Source organism: Podarcis gaigeae, assembly GCF_964106915.1.
Source record: "Podarcis gaigeae genome assembly, chromosome: 5".
NCBI lineage: Eukaryota > Metazoa > Chordata > Lepidosauria > Squamata > Lacertidae > Podarcis > Podarcis gaigeae.
In genome coordinates, this window is record NC_139681.1 from 43,283,908 (window position 1) to 43,305,652 (window position 21,745).

The 21,745-nt window shown below is 40.7% G+C and overlaps 1 protein-coding gene across 5 annotated transcripts in view; it reads left to right on the top strand.

Moving 5' to 3' along the window:
* The first annotated feature begins 299 nt into the window (after positions 1–299).
* The window catches only part of LOC310845686 (uncharacterized protein), a 95,329-nt gene continuing 73,883 nt past the window's right edge, over positions 300–21,745 (top strand). For 3 of the 5 annotated variants that reach the window (XR_014564895.1, XR_014564896.1, XM_083741124.1), the window contains exon 1: positions 300–442. Coding sequence is in view for 1 of the 5 variants with exons in the window: in XM_083741124.1 (XP_083597250.1) it covers positions 402–442 (41 nt within the window). In the remaining 4 variants the exon portion in view is untranslated. The remainder of the gene's footprint in view (positions 443–21,745) is intronic. The other 2 variants (XR_014564897.1, XR_014564898.1) reach the window with 1 other exon arrangement.

Here is a 21,745-nt window from a genome sequence, read left to right on the forward strand (position 1 = left end):
AGTTTAATATTAGGCAAAAGTTTAATATCAGGCAAACAATAGAAATAAAAGCTTGGAAAGAAAATAAAATCTGTTTGCTGCTAGAAAATTGGGACAAAAATGCTGGCTTTCTCCTTTGTTCAGATTTGGCAGGAATGTATATATATTTTATTGGTTTTGCCAGTGGTCCAACTTTTCACATACTCCCCAACCCAAAACATCTGCAATACAAAAACAACACATTCCAGAAGGCATTGCAAAGTAAACTGCATGCAAGTTTCAGCTTATGACTTACAACCCCGCCTTCAATGGGGAAATATGTCACAAAGATTATTTTCTTGTTACCACCACATATTATTTGACAAAGTGGATAAAGAACAGTTTTTCTCCCATTTCTCAACACTAGAACTCATGGACATCTAATGGCACTGAATGTTGCAGGATTCAGGACAGATAAAAGAAGGTACTACTTGGTTTAATGGTAGTGATGACTACCAACTTGGATGGGCTTAAAAGAGGATTAGACAAAGTACTACTAGCCATGATGGCAACGCTCTGCCTTCGTGGCTAGAGGCTAAATGCTCCTGAATTCAAGTCGCTGGGAGCTGCAGGAGGAGAGACTGCACCTGTGCTTGGTTAAAAATGAAATAAAATCCTTCTGATCTCTTCCTTGGGGCTATACCAGCGGGGGAGATGGGAGCACATGACCATGAGGCTTTCTCAGGCTCACTTCTGTGGTGATGAACTGTGGCTTAGTGTTATGTCTGAATGAGACCACAGTGTATTATTATTATTTTGTGACATGTGATGTAGGCTTGAATGGAACCTGAAATGGTTCCACTATAGCATATCCTTAATCTTAAAGGAAGGTATACGGTGTTGTTTTTCAAATGAAACAGCCTGAACTAGTAGCAGTGGCAAGGAAGCAAGCAGTTAACTCATAAAGAGCTACTACATTCCATGTTTTTCTCTGCAGAGCTTGGGAGTTCCCATAACTAATGAGCTCAGGCGAAATTTTACAATCTAGTCCTTCTATAATAGAGATGTGAAACCTCTGGGGGTTGATAAAACTTTCCTTTTTTGAGTAGAGTGAAGGCCCAACTTTTTCCCTCTCTTCTGAGAGGGCAGACCTTTATTAATTCCCATGTCTTTTAACAATGCATTAGGTCCCAGAGTTTCATTGTTCTCTGGGCAACAGTTCTTGACCACTGGTTTCTAAATAGTGGATTTCTCTTTGAACTTTGGAAAGTGAAAATGGCTACAGCTCAGCTTTCAATTAGAGCTGCGGGGATTGTAAATGCTGCAGGCTTTCTGAAATGGTTGAAATTCCTGTCTCTACAGATGTAAATTGTTTGTAAGGGCCAAGAAAGCCAATCAAATGCAACAGCTCTGCAGTTTCCATGCAAGTGACTCATAGAATTCTGAAAGAGTGCTGCCATTTTTTTAAAAAAGCAATGTGGGAATAAAATAATTACCTCTTTAGGAGAGCCAAGATAAAGATAAAATAATTTTCAAGTTCAACAGCTATGAGTCTTTATTAAGTGATTATCCATGACCACCTGTGTATGTATATCTAGGATAATACATCTATGAATATTTATGTGTAAGCAAAAGTACAGTGTTTGTTTCCTGGGTGATGCGCTTCTGGGTAGATTTGAATTAGGCTTGAGACTTTTGTGAGGATGAGGATGATAATAATATTTGTATCCCACCCATCTAACTGGGTTGCCCCAGCCACTCTGAGTGGCTTCCAACATATATGAAAACATAATTAAACATTCAAAAACTTCCCTATACAGGGCTGCCTTCAGATGTCTTCTAAAGGTTGTAAATAATAATGATAAAAGAAATTAAGGCTAAATTGTAGCTGACATTTTAATGTGTTTCTGTGAATTTAGTTCAGTATAATTCAGGGATTGGGAACCTCCAACCTGTGAGACTAAGGCCCATGAGGACATTTCAGTCAGGCCACAACCACCTGCCCCACAACTGATGGTATATATGAAATCTGCAGTAGAACTACATTGTTCAGTGCACAGTGGGGCAGGCTCAGCCTAGTTATTTGTCGTTACTTGAGAAAAAGGTCTTTATATCAAATTACTTCAAAATATTAAACAATATTTCCATAAATAAAAGAAAACACAATAAAGGAAGGCAGTGAACATGTTAAGTTAATATAATGAGTTTAGTACATGCTTGGTTTAAAATACCATTGTTCCACTTTTTGGGAACTCAATCTATGCTCAATCACCTATAGCACTAAACATCATTTTAGCACAGTACATATTTTTGGAGGATATAGTAGCTCGTTGGCAGATGACCCCTGTCTTTTCTAGCTGGCAAGACCAGTGGTGATGATGGTGAAACCCAACTGAGAGTTTAGAGAGCCCAAATAGCTGCTTTATGTCAGAGGAGACTACTGGTCCTTCTAACTCAGTATTATCTACAATTGTCCACAGGTAGCACTCTCCAAGGTCTCAGCCCTAGTTGGAGATGTTAAGGATTGAATCTTGGACCTTCGGACACTCCACTGCTGAGTCAATGGACAGTGACTTCCTCTTTAAAAACAGAACTTCAACAATAAGATTAGTAAGTACTTCATTAGATGGAATAGTAGTCTGACAAAGCACCTCCCACTGACTTCTCCCATGTCACCAAATGTAGCCTACCCACTTTGTCTAGTGCTCCTCAGCCTCCTTCACAGCACAAGGTACTTTTTTTTTGTATTTTCAAAGAGTGCTATAGTGTCTCCAAAGCTCATCATTTTGGGAACACCCATATTAGTATGTGGATTATTATCCACAGAGTGCCATTTGATGCTGAGTCAATGGACAGTGAGCAGAAGACAGTGGCTGTTGCAGCCTGTCCTCCTTGATAGGAGCAGATCTTTCATTAGGGGGAAGATAATAATGAAGAGAATAATAATAATGATAATAGGGCGGCTAACACCAATAAAATTACAATAAAACATAATTGGGGGGGGGACACAAAAACCAGTTTATTAAAATACAGGTTAAAATACAATTTAGAATGCAGCCTCAAGGGGAGGGAAACATAAGGGTTCCAAACTAAAGGCCAGGCAGAACAGCCCTGTCTTGCAGGCCCTGTGGAAAGATGTCAAGTCCTGCAGGGCCCTAGTCTCTTATGACAGAGCGTTCCACCAAGTTGGGGCCAGTACTGAAAAGGCCCTGGCCCTAGTTGAGACCAATCTAACCACCTTGCAGCTTGGAATGTCCAAAGTGTTGTTATTTGTGGACTTTAACGTCCTTCACAGGGCATACCAGGAGAGGCAGTCCTGTAGGTACGAGGGTCCTAGGCTGCATGATAAGCCCTATCCCTACACTCTGTTCAGTATATTGATTAATGGGTCAGCACAACAAAATGCATGATGTGAAGAATATTAGTAATGACCAATTCAGTTTCTGTTTTTCTTATTTCTTCTACCTAACAAGGCAACTGGCCTTTTCTACAAGCACCCCAGACAGTCATAAGGTAGACCCACTTGTAATGGCAGCTATCAGAAGTTTCAGCATCTTTTAAATCATGTGCTCTTCCTCTTATTATTTATTGATGAGTTAATATTGTGATAGATCATATTCGGAAAGAAATCTCCTCTTTGACAGAATCCTACTAAATATTCAAGGCTAAAGGGTTTACTCTTTTAAATAAAAATAAAGGTTTAGAGCATTAATAGTTTTGCTTAGAGCTGTTTAAAGTGATGACTCCAGGATTTTAAGGGAATGTAGCTTTTTTTTTAAAAAAAGGAAACCAAACATGACCTTGGGGAATAAATGTCCCTTTGACCCATATAAAAGTCAAGATGCAGTGCCAACATATGGAAATTATTTTCCCCTTGAACATGTCTTGCAAAAGAAGGTTGGAATTATTGCACTGTGGCTTAGTAACCACTCTCCCTCCTAGCTGCAATAAAACGATGGCATATAACTACACTGCTGCACCATGATCATTTCATATATGGCAGATGTCCATGGAAATCCATCCTTGCTAAAATGTCACAGTAGCGGTACGCGAAAGGAAATTCACACTTTCGGAGCCAATTCACACAACCAAACTGGCATGTGCATATAGCAGGTTTAGTGAGACTGTGCCAGGTTCAGCACATGCTGAAGAAGTCATGCAATTGCTTCAACTTGTGTGTAGTTTACAAGTCCACCCAAATTTACCGGAATATCAAAGGGAACTGTTCGTTTTTTCTTTCTTTTTGGTGGTTTTCTTGATTCTTTCATTTCTTGTTTTTGAAACTTATGGTTCTCCAGAAGAGAAACTTGTGGTTCTCTCCCTAAACTCAAATAATATTGTCATAACTAGCACTAAACCTGAAATTCTACTTGATAAACTTGGTTGAAAATTTCAGCAGCGTAAGGGGAAAGCAGGTTCACAAAGGGAAGGAGAATTTCAGGACAGGAATTTGCAATGTTTTAGGAGAGAGTTATTTGGCAGCTATGCTTTTTAAACCATCCCCCTCCCTTTAAACTTAATTTTACCATCACCACCATGGGTGACTGGTATCCTCCTCCACCCGCAATGCACCTTGGAATGACACTTGAGGAAATGCACTGACACTACTCAAAACAAGTCCCCCCAATTATATGCAAACTTTCTCCCCACCCCCTGAAAAATAGCTCCTTCTGCTCTGTCTGTGCATGTTCATGGAACCCTCTTTCTTATTACTATTTTCAAGATATTTCAAAAGAAGTTCAGAAATTGAGGTTTGGCCAATCTTGCTCAATCTGGGCATGCTTAAAATATGTGCAACTGTTTAAATGTTCTTTTCCCCCTTTCGAAAAGCCATGGCTCTGACTTCCTTAGTTCTAGCACCTATGAGTAATTTCTTGAAAGCTGTGTGTGTGCGTGTGAATGCAAATATATATTTGCATAGGGAAAGGTGATAGATCTATGGTGATTAAGTAGTTATTCTTTATAATGTGCTAAGATTATACAAACACTATCCAAAGCTTTATATTGCTTGGGAAACTTGAACAGCCTCACATTTTTACATGCTTTCTGTACACATGCCTTATAAAAAAATTTAATGCCTTGTTGAGATGTGCCAAAAGCTCCAGGGCTTCAAGATCAATTACTGAAACTATGTTTCTGCAAACCTCCATGCAGATGTGGTTTCCTAAAGTATGGAACACACTTAACAATGCAGGGCACCTGGAAACCAGTTTGCACAGACCCTATTACATCTGGATGGCTCTTCTGCAGTAATGGATTGGAGGGCACTTAAGAATCACCATTACACAGATTTACATTATGGTTTGCGTGAGGAAAACAAGCCCATTAATAGCCCAACCCTGTGCATGCTCACTTGAAAGTAAGCCCTATTGTGTTTAATGGGATTTTCTTCTGCCTTATTATCTAGCCATCTTTTTAAACTTCTGGTAAAGGTGCTGGCCAAAGGTGGAACTGTTAATGAGATACAGAATGATGATGATGATGATGATGATGATAAAGATAAAGAATATGTTTTTGTGGTTTCCTCTCCCATGGCCACATGGATGAAATAGAAATTAAAAACCCAACCAATAAAGATAGAAATCTAACTATTAAAAGCCTGCTGAGGTAGGGTTGTTTGATAGGATGCTTCTTCTTTGTAATTGCTACAAGGAAACTTCTATCGTATCCAATTAGTCCTTCATTCCCTCTCAGGTGGGAGGTCCCAACTGCAGGTCCAGCCCAAGCATTTGCTGACTGCCTCAGGTGGCAGGTGCAAGGGGGCAGTGGTGGCAGGCCCCTCTGATCCTTCTTATCCCCCTGTACAGGCATGCATGTCTGTCACATGGTTTGCCCTGTGTCCTTCAAGCCAGTCTGTTGCCTTCAGGTATGATGGAAGACACTATCCTGTCAGCAGTATGGAAATAATATCCAGTTCTTTACGTGGGAGTGTGGTTGTGGGTGCCATATTGTCCTTTGCCTCAGGAAGCAAAATGTTTCAGCTGTTGGTGCTTACCTATAGCACCAGCCACCATCTGATGAACTTGCATGTTACAAAATAAGGACATGGACACAAAGGTGGCATTTAGCTTAAAGTGCTGTGTGATCAATTTTTAATAACGAATAACTAACGATGATTCCAGATCTGAAGACGCCCCATGCCACCTCTCAAGATCATTGCAACCATTTAAAATAACCCTAAGTAATTCAAAACACTAAAATCCATATGAAGAACTGTAACAAAACCATAGAGCCGCAGCTCAAATCCCGAAACAGTAGAAGCAACGCCCAAATATCTCTCTCTCTCTCTCTCTCTCTCTCTCTCTCTCTCTCTCTCTCACACACACACACACAGGCCTTTCCAAACAAAAAACATCTTTCTCCTCTTTTTGGTGAAGTCTCCTAGGCAGGAACCTCCACCATGATGGTATGCCATTGGTAGCAGTCGTCCAACAGTTTCTTGTTCTATGGCAACACTGGTGTCTGATGTGCCATGCCAGAGAAAAACACCCCCAAACTGAAACAATAACACTTTATTTCCAATTGTTGTGCTTTCTCTCCCCCTCCCCAACAGTTCTTTCTCTTCTATAAACCCAAGACGCTGCTTCACACTTCAGGCTGCCTCCAAATTCCTGTATTCCTTCCCATCTCTTGGCCTTTTCTCCCCAATCTATTTTCAGATAGAGTCCTGTGCATCTACTTTAAATTAAATGCTTAGACTAGTCCCTTTCCTTCTTGCTCTGCCCCCTTTGAAGTTGAACAAATGAAGAGTTACTGCTTAGAAAGTGTGTGTGAGGAGGGGAGGGGGGAGGGGGAGGCCATTGATTAGCTGTGGACATGCATAATTTATAGGTAGCTTGGGCATCCTGTGAAAATGGGCCAAAGATTTTTTTTCCCCTAAATTGGGCTCTATGAATTCTAAATGATCTTTAGCATTTATTATTGCTTGAGAAGTTCCATCCAAGTGATGTGATTATTTATATATTCTGACTCAGTTTCCTTCCACCTAGCCAATTTGAATTTTAAGCTCTCCTACGCTCGCTTTACCAGCGTCTTTTAGCCGGTGTTAATCATTAGCCGGTGCTCATGTACTGCCTTCCTCTTTAATGCTGTACTGTCTTTCCTTTTCCTGTTTTGTTTATTACAGTGAAAAGAACAGGGTTTTGTTTTGTTTCGAGATTCCAGGCAACTAATTTGCAACAGTACCTACCGAAAAGAACCTAGGCGGAGCTGCTTTGTGAATTTAACCTTCTTCTTTTTTTACGGGTAGCGTGTTGGGTGTGCAAACCCTGCGTGCGCCTTTAAGAAACAAAAATTAATGCAAAGCTTATTACAATCCTGGTGCTTGCTAACGCTTTCTCTCTTCCACTGTCCAAGTGTCTGAATTTCAGCTTCAGATGAGTGTGGCCTGCTGGGATTTGAGCTGCCAGTTTAATTAGTGTTCAGTAATTTCAATAATGAGTGACAATTCATTGGGGCTTTTAGGTTGGTCTTCTGTTCAGAAGCAAATCAATAATCCACAGTTTTTCCCCTTCTTTAAAGACAAGAAAGTGGCATGTGAGTTACATCAGATGAGAGAAAATAAATGAGGAAAAGCACAAGTCCCTCAGTAACTTGAGAGGCAATTGGCTTTAATGGTGTGGGCAGCCTCCCTGGTTTGTTGATGTTATTGGATGAACAGAAAGGTCATTAGTATCTGGAAAGGGGCTCCAAAGATTCTCACAGTAAACAATTTGCCCTGGCTGTAACCATAGTGATTTGGGTAAATGAACACAGGTATGTGGATTACTACTGTATTCCCCAGACTGCCTATATTATTGCCTCAGAAGATATAAAAACAATTGAGGCTAATTGTATGAGAGTGAGTTTATTACAAACATAAATGGAGGGGGGAAAGAAACCAGATATATTGTTGAGAAGCTCAAAAAAAAAAACCCTCTTAATTTTCTCTATAAGTCTGTACGTGCATATTGCTTTAATTTCCACAGGCTAGAATGTGTGTGCATATATTCTCGGATTCGTATTTGCGATACATTGATGCCGGGTGCTTCATAATTTCAAAAATTGGAGGCGGTGGGATTCCAGAAGATCTGGAAGGTCAGACTCACTGCAGAGGGGATTGACTGTGTTTGTTTGGAAGTCGCTCAGTCAGGCTGGCGGTGGTTCTGGAATTCTATACATGTCCAAAGACACACTTTTTCCAAACCCAGTCCTTCTGAAATGCATTCCAGCACTAAACCCCACTGAAGCTTGGCTCAAATGATGCCTGCTTATGTTTCGTGGAGGCTCTCTTTTTGCTGATGGCAGGTTTTCTTGCACAGCTATGGTCACCCTGCCAGAGGTGGTGCCATGAAGAAACAGCCCCTGTGCTCGCAAATGCATTAAAAAGTCTGGCAGAACTTATTTATTCTACTAATTGTGATAGAAATGGCTCCAAGAGGCTTCCTCTCAAATGCTAATCATATCTTCGTTGTCTCAGATAAGGCATCATCACAATCTAGATTGCCACACAGGCAGCAGCTCTGAAAAGTTACCCGCATTACCACTTGTATCTGACCAGTTTACAGTAGCTGCAGATTTGGGGTGGGGTGTTTTGTTTTTTTAAAAAAAAAATCTATTGCTCTCTTCTGTTATTGCAACAAAGAGCCAGTCTTCATGAGGTGTTATGATTTGCAGTATACAAATCCATTAAAAAAAACACAAATGAAATCCCCAGCTGGGAAGGTCAAGTCTAATGAGGTGGGCTGTTGTGAGGAGTGGTAACTCACAGCATCCCCCATGTAGGCCAGAGGTGATTCCAAATGAACAGCTGCTTATAATTATTATAATCTGACACTTTTCATCCACCTCAGGTGCTATTTTTTTTCCTCACAAGAGAACAGATTAATTGTATATCAACTGATATACATAAAAAAGGGTTTGATAGAAGGCTTAATAAAGTAACATTAAATAGAAGATCCCACTGAAATTCTAATGTGTATATTCTTAATTAAATTCTCTTGTACTGCACTGTAATTTGGGTGCAATCCTTTTTCTTTCTCACTTCACTGAATATACCATTTTAAATTATTGTTACTATAAAAGTGGGAGCGGGGGAGGGAAGTAAGAAAGACTGCATTTTTGGCCAGCCATTGGTGGTTGGAGTGGGGAGAAAAATAAAATCTATTTAATCCTACCATGATCATTTGGCGGTATATCTATGCTGGCCTTTGGTATTCCAATATCAAACAATAAGGTTTTCCCATTAGAATTTAGTTTCCAGGTGAAAAGAAAATAGTCCTATTAAAAGGAAGATACAAGTGGATGGGACAGTGTTATGCACAGGAGACAAGGGGGACTTCACTGATTTGTAAGAAGAGATGTAATGGAAGATGTGTTGGAATCAAAGAAGGCAGATTTCTTGAGAGAAATGGCTGCCTTTCTGTGGTGAGGAGAGATCCTGGCTCTTCTGCCAAATATATCCATGGAGAGAGAAAATAAACCTGAGGACAGATGTCACAGGTCATGCATCCAATTCCCTCTCCCAGCATGTTACTTTTAGCAATGATATTTTTTTTACCAACGATGCAGTGCCCTCCCTTCAACTCTGCCGGGCAGCCCCCTCGAATATTTTACTTGGGGGTGGGGAGAGAGAGACAAGGGACCTTGGCCCCTAGAAGTTGCTCCTATGGGAAGAGAAGTTTTAGCCTTTCTGGCCAGCTCACATGAGATCTTGCAGGAGAATGTGAGATCTTCTGAGAGCTCTAATGGGCTGAGGCAGCTGAAAACCTAAATGTCTCAGCCACCCAACACATGGGTCCATTTTGCCCACTGAAAAATAGAAGCAGATATTTCCAATTTCCATAACCCCCAGTGGCTACAAGGCTAAGAAACAACTCTTAGGACTCAGTTCCTTGTGGGCGGTAACCTAAGAGTAATCTCAGTCAAATACAAATGGGACTCATGCAAATAAAGCACATAATAAACAGGCCAGAATAACTTTGGTTGAAGCAGAAAAGATGGCCCTTTATAGTACAAAGATGCATCGCACTGGTTAATAGAACCAAAATCTGATACAAGCTGAAGTCCTCTTTCTGCAGCTATTTTATACCTCCTTTCTATATCTTGAAACCACCGTGTGAGGTACAATCACAGAATCATGGAGTTGGAAGGGACTCCAAGGGTCATCTAGTCCCACCCCCTGCAATGCAGGAATCTCAGCTAAAGCATCCATGACAGATGGCTAAGAGTTGGTGATTGGCCCAAAGCAGGAAGTGAGCAAAAATCATGAGTTTAAAATACTAAACTGTGTAGGCTTAAAGTATCTTCTTTTTGCTAATCAAGGTTGTCAAACTGCTTTTTGTTTGTGTTTTGCTGATGGTTGTAAAATCCAAAGGCTCCACTGTGCCTTTTTTTTTTTTTTTAGTACAGAAAAGCTCGTGCCATAATACATTGGTTAGTCTTTTAAATGCCATAAAACTTATTTTATGGTACCTTATTTCATATGTTCCTTTTGGGGGGAAGGAAGGGTATTTTGGAAACAGCAGCAGGAACCCCAACCTCCTTAATCTGGTCTCACCTCAAGTCTCTTTTCATCCTCTGTTATAGTCTGAAGGAACAGACAGCCCACCAGAACATGCAGCTTTGCTATTGAAAGAATCTCCAAAATCTTCCCAACTACCTTATTTAATGGTCAAAGCCCAGGAAAACATAAGCAAATTACATATTACGATGTATTCTTGTGCTAGTTAAAATGACACACTATGTTGTTTCAGTATTCGAAGTATAAAAATTGAAGAGTTTTTAGAGCATTATTATAAATCATGTCCTTTCTCTCCCCCCCCCCATATTGAATGCTGGCTCTGGGGGTTGGTGGGGGGGGGACCCAAACAAGTACAGCCTACCTACAAATTCCCTTGGCATTTCCTGTTGAAATGAATAAGACACTCTTGGGGCATGCAAAAGATTTTTTACAAGGGACCTATAGAGACCTTTCTGTCGTATAGCATTTTGCACCGGGAGTTTTAGTTAGTATGTGTAGGTATGTAGCAGTGAACCTTGAAAGGTTTGGTAGGTTTGTTTTGCATAAGACGCCAAAAAATCAACAGTTCATCTAAACTATATTAGTTAAAATAAAATATAATAAAATGAGATATAAAATAAGGACAAAATTGTTATAAAAGCTATTAGCAGATTGTTCTTCAGACTTTTTTTTTTTAAAGGAAATTTACAGTTCAGTGGGAGTTTAACCTCCATAAGAACTCCAGTAACAAGTCCCGTTTCAGTAACTGTCAGCACACTAGGGAGTCCTTATAACTGAGTTCTTAGGACACACAGCATTTATATAAGTATGAATGCATAAGATTTTGAATTCACTATCGCAAATTCCAACAGACCTAGACGACAGCGGATGCTTCCAAACTGGAGCTCAATACTGTAAATGGGTTGTTGTGCTATAATAAATGAGTTGCTTGCAACAGGATTGTTTTTTTTTTAACTTATCAGATTTGTCCCAGAAAGGATAAATCCAAATCAAATGAGAGGGGTAGGAATAAAGAGTGGGGGGCAACACTAGAACACAAAGCAGTAAAACCTCAAAGTAGGTATGGGACCAGAGAATATTTGAAGGATTGCCCCGTCTAATATAATCCTGCATGCCCAATGCATTCCACTGCTCAGGCATTGCTCTGCCTCCCTTCCTTGAGAGCATCTATTGGCTTCTTCACTATAAAGCTTTTAGCAGCTTGTGAATGCTTTATTTTAATTTGACCTAGCTTTTAATCTGGAAAAAAAAACATTGCCTCCCATTGCTGTTTATGTCTTATTAATGTTATCACTTTATTATCTTTTAACTGGGTTTTGCTGTAATATTTTTTTAAAAGTTTTTGTGTGAGTTGATTCAGGGGTCCATTTTCCAGCTCAAAATCCATATGTAAATATCACGATGAAGAAGGATTGTTATGCAGTCTCCATTTCTCTGAGCAGTGGGAAGTTCTGGCGCAGTGCTACCACGATTTGGCGAAGAGAACCTTGGAGGCTTGGGGCGTTTTTTAAACGATTTGTTTTCTTTAAAAATGCAAAAGTGGCTACTTACACATTGCCAGAAAGGCATCGCCCCAAAAGAGGGGAAAATAGGGTACATAATCACATTAAGCCTGCATATGCTAATTTATATGCCTAATGCAAATTTAACACCTCAGCTGGCTCCCTCAGCCAATAAAGTGAGATGAGCGCTGCAACCCCAGAGTCAGTCACAACTGGACTTAATGGTCAGGGGTCCCTTTAGCTTTACCTTTAACACCTCACCATATTGCGGAAGACTGCAACTAGGTAATTTGTGTGCCTACTAGGTCTGCTGAACAAATTCTCCTCTTGATGGGCAACTTCAATGCCCCTTCTACACTTTCACGTGGTTCTTTGTCTTTAGAATGGCCTCGAATAAGGCAGCCCTTAGAACAGAGGACTGCTCTCTGTAAAGCAGGACTTTATCAAGCAGGGCATAGGTAGAGGGCTGAATCCTCTCATTCTCTGCCACTCTTTCCTCACCGGCTAAAAGCTTCAGATTTCCTGCACTTCAGTATACTCACTTGCTTTAATAATAATAATAATAATAATAATAATAATAATAATAATAATATACAAAGCTTGTTTTTCTTCCCATTTTCTTACTGTTCAAATATATATGAAGTATGTACTTATATTTCATTTCTGAACTGGCTTATGCATTTCTTTCATTATGTATGTATAGTATGATGATTATTGGATTTCAGTAACTGTTGCTGTTCATTAAAGTGGATTGTTGTAATAAATTTAAAACACAATGTTATGGCTATTTCTCTATCAGGGCATTTTAATGACATAACATGGTCATTAGATACTCTGTTCACAAATTGGGCACAAGTTTGGGCAAATTATCAAATTACATTCTTTGAAGCATATTAAAATCATGCCAGCAGGTTTTAAATCCCAGTAGTTCATGAACTTTTTTTTTTTTTAATATCTGCCAAGCTGAACAATGGGACCCTTTTAAATCCCCCAGTGAGCACCTATTAAAACCACAATTTACAACTATACGTATCATCTAACGTGTTAACCAGGTGTTCCAGTATTATTGTTTGAAATTCTACCTAGGTTTAAATCAAATGAAGAAAAGCCAAAAGTCCAATTAAAATCCCACATTGCCTCTTTATCGTGTGTAGGTGAAAGACATTTGTTGTAGATTTAATGGCAGAAAATTTATTTTAAAAGTGTAGGCCATCCTTCTCCCCCCCCCCCCAAGCTTTCTTATTTTTATTTTTATTTTTTGCTTATATTCTCACAGCTTACTGGCATTTCCTGTGCTTAACTGAAGAGAAGAAGAAAAAAACTAAAATAAATCTACGACTTTCTGGCTTAAGTTTAGTAGCATCCTGGACACTCTAGCTGAATTTGACAATTGAGTGTTGTCATGGGATATTAAAATCCTGCAGAGGGGCCATTTAAGCTATTATTTCATAGGCTGTCCCTTAATCAGTTCCATCCCTGCGCTGCAAACTCTCTGCCAACATGTGTCTCTTTTATTTAATAGTTCAGTGACAACAAATTTATGTTGCTAAGCTCCAAAAAGTAAACCTTACCAAAATACCCCCTCAAACTGCCTTTACAGACGTCCACCAAGGTAATATGGAATTCAGTTGTCTTCACTTGACCATAATTACTTCCAGATTTTGGTTTCCTATCTTTGTCTTTTGGTCATTTTTCTCATTCCACCTCAGACCAGAGTTCCTGGTGTTTCTTTACATTTATGGTTTTTAACTCAGATTTCATTGCCACCCACCCCCGTTCACCTTTGCTTTTTGCAGACTCTTGACATTTTGCCACAGTATCCTAGCTCTTCCTCAAAACATGTTTTCTCCTCAGCTTGGTAACAACATGATAACAATTCGGAGATAAAATGTTGCATTCAGATTATTTGCAATGGACCAAATATATTTAAAGAAAGAAGGCCAAAAAGAAACATCAGTCATCACAACATCTGTTCTCTCTTATGTTTTACTTAAGAAAATAATATGTGCCAGGTTTTTTTCCACCCACCCAGAATAATTACCATTTTTAAAAATGATGCATTTGTAACAGCTTCAGCTTGGTCCAAAACCTTTAGTACAGTTTGTAATTAATTTATTTCTTGGCTTAGGCTGTGTTTTGGGGTTTTTTTGCAAGAAGGTAACTGAAGTAACCATTTGTTTTTCCTAAGATTATTACAAAACTAAACTATCCATGTTGAAATTACTGTTGTTTTCACTGCCTCACTTGTTATTGAAAATACTAATAACATCTCAATATTCCTTTAACAACAAGTATTGTACTAGTATGGTTCATTTATGCTCCTTCCACCCAGTTGAGGCGTGCAATAAAAAACATTGTATAAGGCTGTCCTATACTGGCTGTGTTTGCAGGTAACACAAATTATGGCATAGCATGAAGGTTCTGGCTCCCAGAAAAGAAATTGCAACTGCTTTGCTCCTTATTGGCCCTTTCTGCTTGGCTCCACTTCAAGAATCATCATGTTCACACGCTCCCAGTAAGACATAGTTTTGCTTACCATGATGTGCAAACCAGGCCACTAAGTGTGGGTGGGGCTGCGTTGCTCTGCTGGCTTCCCAACACCACACATTGCTGCTGTTTACTGAGAGAGGGGGGCAAGGCAGCAGGGGGACTGTTGCAGCCACACCAAGCTTCCTGCTGCCTTGTCTTTTCGCCCTCAGTAACTGGCAGTGATGTGGGCTGTTGGGGAGACAGAAGAGTAATGCAGCACTTCCGCACTGTCGCTCTTTTCAGGTGGATTGAGTCACATACTGGTAAATTCAGGTTGTACAATCATACTTCGTTGTGAGGTCTTGCACAACCAATCTGCTTCCTGGAAAGATCACTAAGAAGTACTAAGAAAAGTGATAGGAAAATGCACTGGAAAGTGTGGGACAGATAACACTTGCTGTGAAGCAAGGTCATCTAACCTGCCCACAAACAAATCAAAACTGATACTCATCTCCTGTTAGTGTCATAACAAAATGCCACAGTGAGAGATAGGGAAGCATTGGCTGCCTATCTCTTTCTTTTTCACCAAAACCTGAATCACTACATGGTCCTTCAGGCTTTCTTAACTGGTGCCAATGGGGAATTTCCTCCCAATGCAAATAGGAGCTTCAGATGGGGGGTTTTCCTCAGAACTTCCTAATCAGCTGCTACTCTGGCAATTAACAACTTCCTCCAGTAGATGCTATTTTTAAATATGCTGTTTAAATGCAAATACATATTTAATGCTGTGTCTAGTTTCACCTCTAGGACCCAGCCTTCAAATACATTTTTCAGTCACACAAACAATTCCTAAAATAAAATAAAAAATCTGGTATCTGGGGGTGGAGTTATTTGTGCTGGGGAAAAGAGTGGTGGGGACAATGGTTTGGGGCACATCCAGGACACAGACCAGCAGCTTGGGTTGGTGGGTTTATAGTGGGTCCAGAATGCCAACCAGGGTGGGTGTACAATATCCCCCCCCCAAAAAAAAAACTGTGATAGCAAAACAGCTTTCCTCATGCACTGATATTGACTTGAAAATGAAAGGGCGAAACCTGTTTTCTTAGGGAGGCAGATTGGTTGAGAACCATACCAACAGTAAAACACAGATTTTTAGTGGATCTGGGCCTCTAAGAAAAAAGAGTAAGTGGGGTGGGGGAGAGAACTATGGAGATAAGGCTGAGTTGAACAGTTCCAGGACTGTAGTTGTAACAGGAGGAAGAAAGACTTGTATCACAACCTTAGGCTTTTATTCAGAAGCAAATCCCTCGTTGTTCAATGGGTCTTTTCCCCACTGAATAAGGGTACCTAAGATTGTGACCTCTTTGGGAATATGTAGGCAGATACAACCTAGCAACACATAGTGTGAGTAAACAGAAGAAAGACAGACCCACTAAAGTGTATTTATTTGGTATTAAATACATAAATCAGCTTATAACTTCATATCCTTTTTAGCACACCCCTGTTTTGAATACCCGCATTTACTTTTGTTATGGGTCTGTTCTGCAAAATGAATATGATTATTGTAATTCACGGCATTAACCGAGACCAAGCTCTACTGCTCCATGCTGCACAACCCAATTAAGAGCAACAGAAACAGCTAAATTTAACAGGTCCAGTGACATGATAATGGGTTCAAAGGAGCAGTGCCCAACATCTCACATCAATGGCAGTTGGCACATTGTTTTTTAATAATACTGTTTAAATATGCATTACAGAATTAAAAGCCTCTGTTGGAATAATGAGTAGGGTTTGACTTAGATTTATAAAAGTAAGTAAAAAGTGACCTGTAAATACAGCCAAGGATGTATGTTCTTGTATCCCTCTCCCCATCTCCCCAATTTCTTCTTATAAACCCAGCCATAGTAGCTCAGCAGAATAATGCTGAATTTTCTCTACAATTCTCATACCTGCTAGATAGGTCTCATTACCATCAAAGTACTTATTTATTTCTGACAGTTTTGTCTAACCCTTCTCTTGAGGAGTTCAGGACAGTGAACACTGTGACCCACCCTTTTACTCTTCACATCCCTGTGGAGGATGAACCTTGAACACTCAAGTCCCTGTGGAATTTACCAACCCCAGAGATCAGGATCCTCTGGCAACACATTGGAGAAGATGTTGGACTTTCCACCTCTGCCCACTGAGCTTGTAAAAAAAGGACACAACTGTTTTGCAGTGACAGGACAGCCATGTTTTGCCTTGGCTGGGTGTGGGGATGGGCAGTGCTCACTTGGGGTGAGTGCATTGTGCAGGTATGGGAGATATTGGATTATGACCACGAATCAGGTGGGAGCTAGAAATGGGGGGCTGATGACTAGGGTGAGAGTGTACTTCCTCAGCCATACATGATACCTCTACGTAAATGTGAATATTTTAATGAACTTCATGCCAATTTTTATTGGAGTGGGTGGAGTGTGAGATTAAATTTGGTTTTAGTATTCGCCTGTCAATGTTTTACATCATTGTTTTGTATATTACCTGTGGGTGAATGTGTTCAAGTTTAATATGGCCGATGTACAAGTGTGCAGTTTGTGTGGGTATTGAATGAGTGGGAACTTATTGGATGTGGGGAACTCTATTTTATAGAGTTGATGCATTATATATGATATTATTTAAATTTGGCCTTCTTTGTAAGCCGTTTTGTAGTCTTTTCTGATGACAAGCAAAATACATATACTTGAAATAAAGTAAGTTATAGTGGCAGGCTTAAGGACATGCAGTGAGCCTCATGGCTAGGTGGGAAATTAAACGCAGTATATCCATTATGCCACATTAACCCTTAGGTGCAAGTGACTACCAGGAATGGTCACTTTATTTTTGTGATAAAGGTGATAACATTTAGAATTATAGGGAATCCTGCTAATTATATGCTGCATTGAATAAATTAATATGCTGCATTAATTTATTGTCTATATGGGACCATCAGGAGGCAATTGTAGTCTGTTGAATTTGAGCAGTGCCATAAGAGATTCTGTGGCAGTTTTTCTTTTTTATACAAAGGATGACCCTAGCCAAATTTTAGTCAACTCTGCCATTCTGATTTGGCAATATTTTACCCTCTTTCTCATTTTCTGCTTCAAATGATGTACATGGGCCCTATGCAAGACTGTGAAGTATCATCTAATAACTCAGTTCTCAATTCCAGCTGTTTGATGTTGGACCACATTGTCAGACCAATACTGGCTCGGTACTGTTACTGGAAGTAGGGTTATACAGGGAATTATCTTTGTTACTAGCATTAACCATTGATCATTCCCCCAACTCCTTCTGAATGAGTTCTCTATTTGAAGGTTTGCCCAGTCCACGTCCAGTTTAAAAATTAAGAACCATAAAAAGTGAGAGCAAGGTCCCAAACGTTGCCAGTCAGCAGTTAGAACTTGGACAGCAGGCACACAGCTGATGGTGTTTCCTGCTTGGCAGGGGGTTGGACTCGATGGCCCTTGTGGTCTCTTCCAACTCTATGATTCTATGACTCTATGATTCTATGACTCTATGATTCTAGGTTATCTGGTCACAGTCTTCCCCACTGTAGTGAGATGTCCAGTGGACACTTGGGTTGCGAACGTGATCCGTGCGGGAGGCACGTTCGCAACCCGCAGTGTTCGCAACCTGCAGCACCACGTCTGCGCACATGGGGGTTGCGATTTGGTGCTTCTGCGCATATGCAAAGTGCAATTTGGTGCTTCTGTGCATGCGTGAGACCAAAACCCAGAAGTAACCCATTCCGATACGTCTGGGTTCAGCGTGGTGTGCAACCTGAAAACGCACAACGTGAAGCGTCTGTATCCAGAGGTATGACTGTATTGTATTTCTATTTCAATTATATTTATTGCTACATCTGTATCTATACATATAATTTAGCGTATGGAAATGTGTGGTTCTGTGCTCCCTTTTTAGCTGACGTATAAGTGGCCCTCTTGTACAGTGGTGCAACTAGTAAGCACTTGGCAGGGCATACTATGTTATGCAGTCTATCAGTACCATCCCTTTGTGAAGCCCCACCACCAACATGTAAACGGGGGCACTTTTCACAGTTTCATCCAACACACACATTTTTTTCTCTTTTCTTTTTGCTAGAAGGGTGGGAAATCAGGCCCACACATGATACTTGACTGTCTTCTTGAAAATTTCCAAGGAATGTGATTCTACAACCTCCCTAAGAAGGAAATTGCAATGCACTTAGATATCCCGGTATAACTGTGAACCATATTGCTTTTAAAGATATAAACCTAGCCCTTACCTGTCTTTACCTGTCACCATTACCTGACTTTACCTACTAGAGAAGATCTGATAAAACTATATTGGTAGTTGTATTTTTGTTGCTGCTGTTGCTGTTGTTGCCTGTGTTTTATAAAGGAAAAAGTATAAAAGGAAGTTTCCCTATTAGACCTAAATGTACATTTGTGGTTCGAGGACCCGACCCCCGCAATGTGGAATGAATACGCAAGGACACGTGATATAAGGTTAACGGGCAAGGAAAGGCCACAACTTTATTGATTACAGCAGTGAAAAGGTATTGGCTTAGGCATTGGATCTCTAAAACAAGGGGGTTTATTCACCAGTAGGTGGAGCCTGTTGATGCTAATCCAACTATAGGCTCTCCACTGATGTCACCGAGGGTCGTGCCATGGCCTCCCGCCAAGCAGGCATCGGACAGAGTACACGACCGCCAGATTCCTTTAACGGAATACCCAAAAATTGAAGGCATAGGCGATGGCCACACCTAGCCCTTCGACACACCACAACACATTATTCCAATGCCTAACCTACCCACCAATACCACGAAAGTTGTGATGACTGCTACGAGGTAGGCGAAAAAACCAAAAAGCCTAATGCCAAATGGAAAAATTCCTACCAGGCCCCCTGGACAACCAGGGCGACCAACCTAAGGTCCATAGCAAGGCCAAGGAACTAAGACCCTGAGCTCAAAGGGAATGGGGGGTGGGTGACTCACGACAAGATGACGGAGAGAAGAATGAGGCCGAGGAGAAGCTGGCGCCGCAGCAAAAGGCTGCTGTAAACGCCCTCTCGGAGGCACCTGGTTGGGTGCCTGCCGAGGGGCGTGGGCGCCAGCCAGGTGAGTGGAGGAGGCAGGGGGCTAATGCCCCCTGCTAGGGGCGGAGCTCGGGCTCCCGCCCACAACCACTCCCCTCTCTTCCAGGGAGGAGAGTCTTTCTGAAACATTGTTACATGACTTAATTTGAAGGAGGGCTCCTCACTAGAAATTGTTTTTAATTATTGTTTACCACACTGTAACGTGTGATTAGTATTAATAATGCCTCTAGGCACACTTGGAGACCTTTTTCTAACTAGAGAGCCAGTGTGGTGTAGTGGTTAAGAGCGGGAGTCTCGTAATCTGGTGAACTGAGTTCGCGTCTCCTTGGGCTAGTCACACTTCTTTGAAGTCTCTCAGCCCCACTCACCTTTGTTTGTTGTTGGGGAGGAAGGGAAAGGAGAATGTTAGCCGCTTTGAGATCCTTCGGGTAGTGATAAAGGGATATCAAATCCAAACTCTAACCGGGGAATAAGCACACCCCACCCCACAGTTCTGGAATTAGAGTTAGGGCTTCAACTTAGGGTGTGGGAATTTCATCTGAGGTATCAGTTGTTCCAGTATATTGCTTAGAGAACTTGCCTTTGCTGTCTTAGGTGCAAGACTGTTGTGGTCCAGAACCAGCACCTTGCTCCCTTGTCCAGGGGCCTTGGCTTGCCTTCCAGTCTATGCTAGAACTTTGGGCCAAATAGTCTCCATCTCGGTCGGGCCATCGCTTCCCCTTGGTGATGGACATCACATCTGGTCAGGACACCTGTCTTTTCTGTACCCACAGAGTAGAGGGGACAATAGATTCCATCTAATTTCTGAAATCGTTCAGAACACTTTCAAATGTCAGTATATAAGAGACGGGCTGCAACTCATAGGAGAACTTAAGCTGGGCCAAATATCCACACAATATCCACACAAACACAAAATCACATTTGCAAGGCCATCCATCCACTGTGAAACTGGGTAGGGGTGAGGAGGCGAGGGATTTGATGAGTTTGGGAGGTGGGCAAAAATTCAGAATTTTCTCCTTCCAGTAAATATGAGATGGTGAATGGCTGTCACTCTCATAGGACATTCAATCAAAAGAACATGGCTGGGCTGCTGACAGTGACAGCAAAGCTCACTTTTGTTATTGAAAAAGCAGAAAGAAATCCTAAACTACCACCTCATCTATAAAAAAAGATTAAGTGTTGCATCCAAAGTCAGTATCCAGTGTTGGTAATAATAAGAACAGATACATTGAAATTAATGGGCAAGACTAATGTATATCCATTAATTCCAATGGGTCTATTCTGAATATGACTAAAGTTGGATACAACCCAATAATTCTGAAAATTCACCCAACCCTCCAAAGATTAATCCATTCTTCAGAGGTGCTATCACCCTACCTTCAGAATTTTCAAAAGTCACTAAGCCAGTACAGTGGTACTTCTAGTTACGAATTTAACTTCGTTCCGGAGGTTCGTTCTTAACCTGAAACTGTTCTTAACTAGAGGCGTTCTCAACTCAAGGTAACTCTTCGAGATTAGCGGAGTTTGTAACCTGAAGTATATGTAACCTGAGGCATTTGTAACTCGAGGTACCACTGTAATAAGTCCAATTCTTGCCTTGATTTTTTAAAAAAACAAACCCTCAGAGGGTAACAAGGTTGGGGAAAATCTCTGTTGAAACAAAATAGATAATACTGAGGTAGCTAGACCAATGGTCTGACTCACTATAAGGCAACTTCCTATGGTCTTAAAACTGTCAGCCTATTCTTCTTTAAATTATCTACTTTTTTGGTTTTGGCTTTTTTGCTATAAGATGTCTACTTGCTCCCGCTTACAATTTTCCCTTCTAGACCTTTTGTCATCTCGCAATCCTTTCCAACACGTCATCCTGCTTCTTCTTAAAGTGAAGCTCGTGGAACTGAAGACAGGCTCTGTAAATGAGGATGTACCAGTAGAGTGCTACTATTACTACTTCCTAAGTCATCGAAATATTCTAACGGTATTTGGGTGTGGGGAGAGAGAGCAGACCATGTCCCTGTAATGTTATCTGCAAAGTGCCTCGCTGTGTGTGTGGTTTCAATATGGTAATAATCATTATGTTTTACTGTCAGAGTTTTTTTTTCTTCCTTTTGGTAAGTTAGTCAGACAAATACTGGATCCTTTCCAGAAACCTCCCTTTCCAGCTGAGTCTTTTCTCTCATGCACCACGAGTAGAAATTGTGTGGATTTCTTTTTTAAC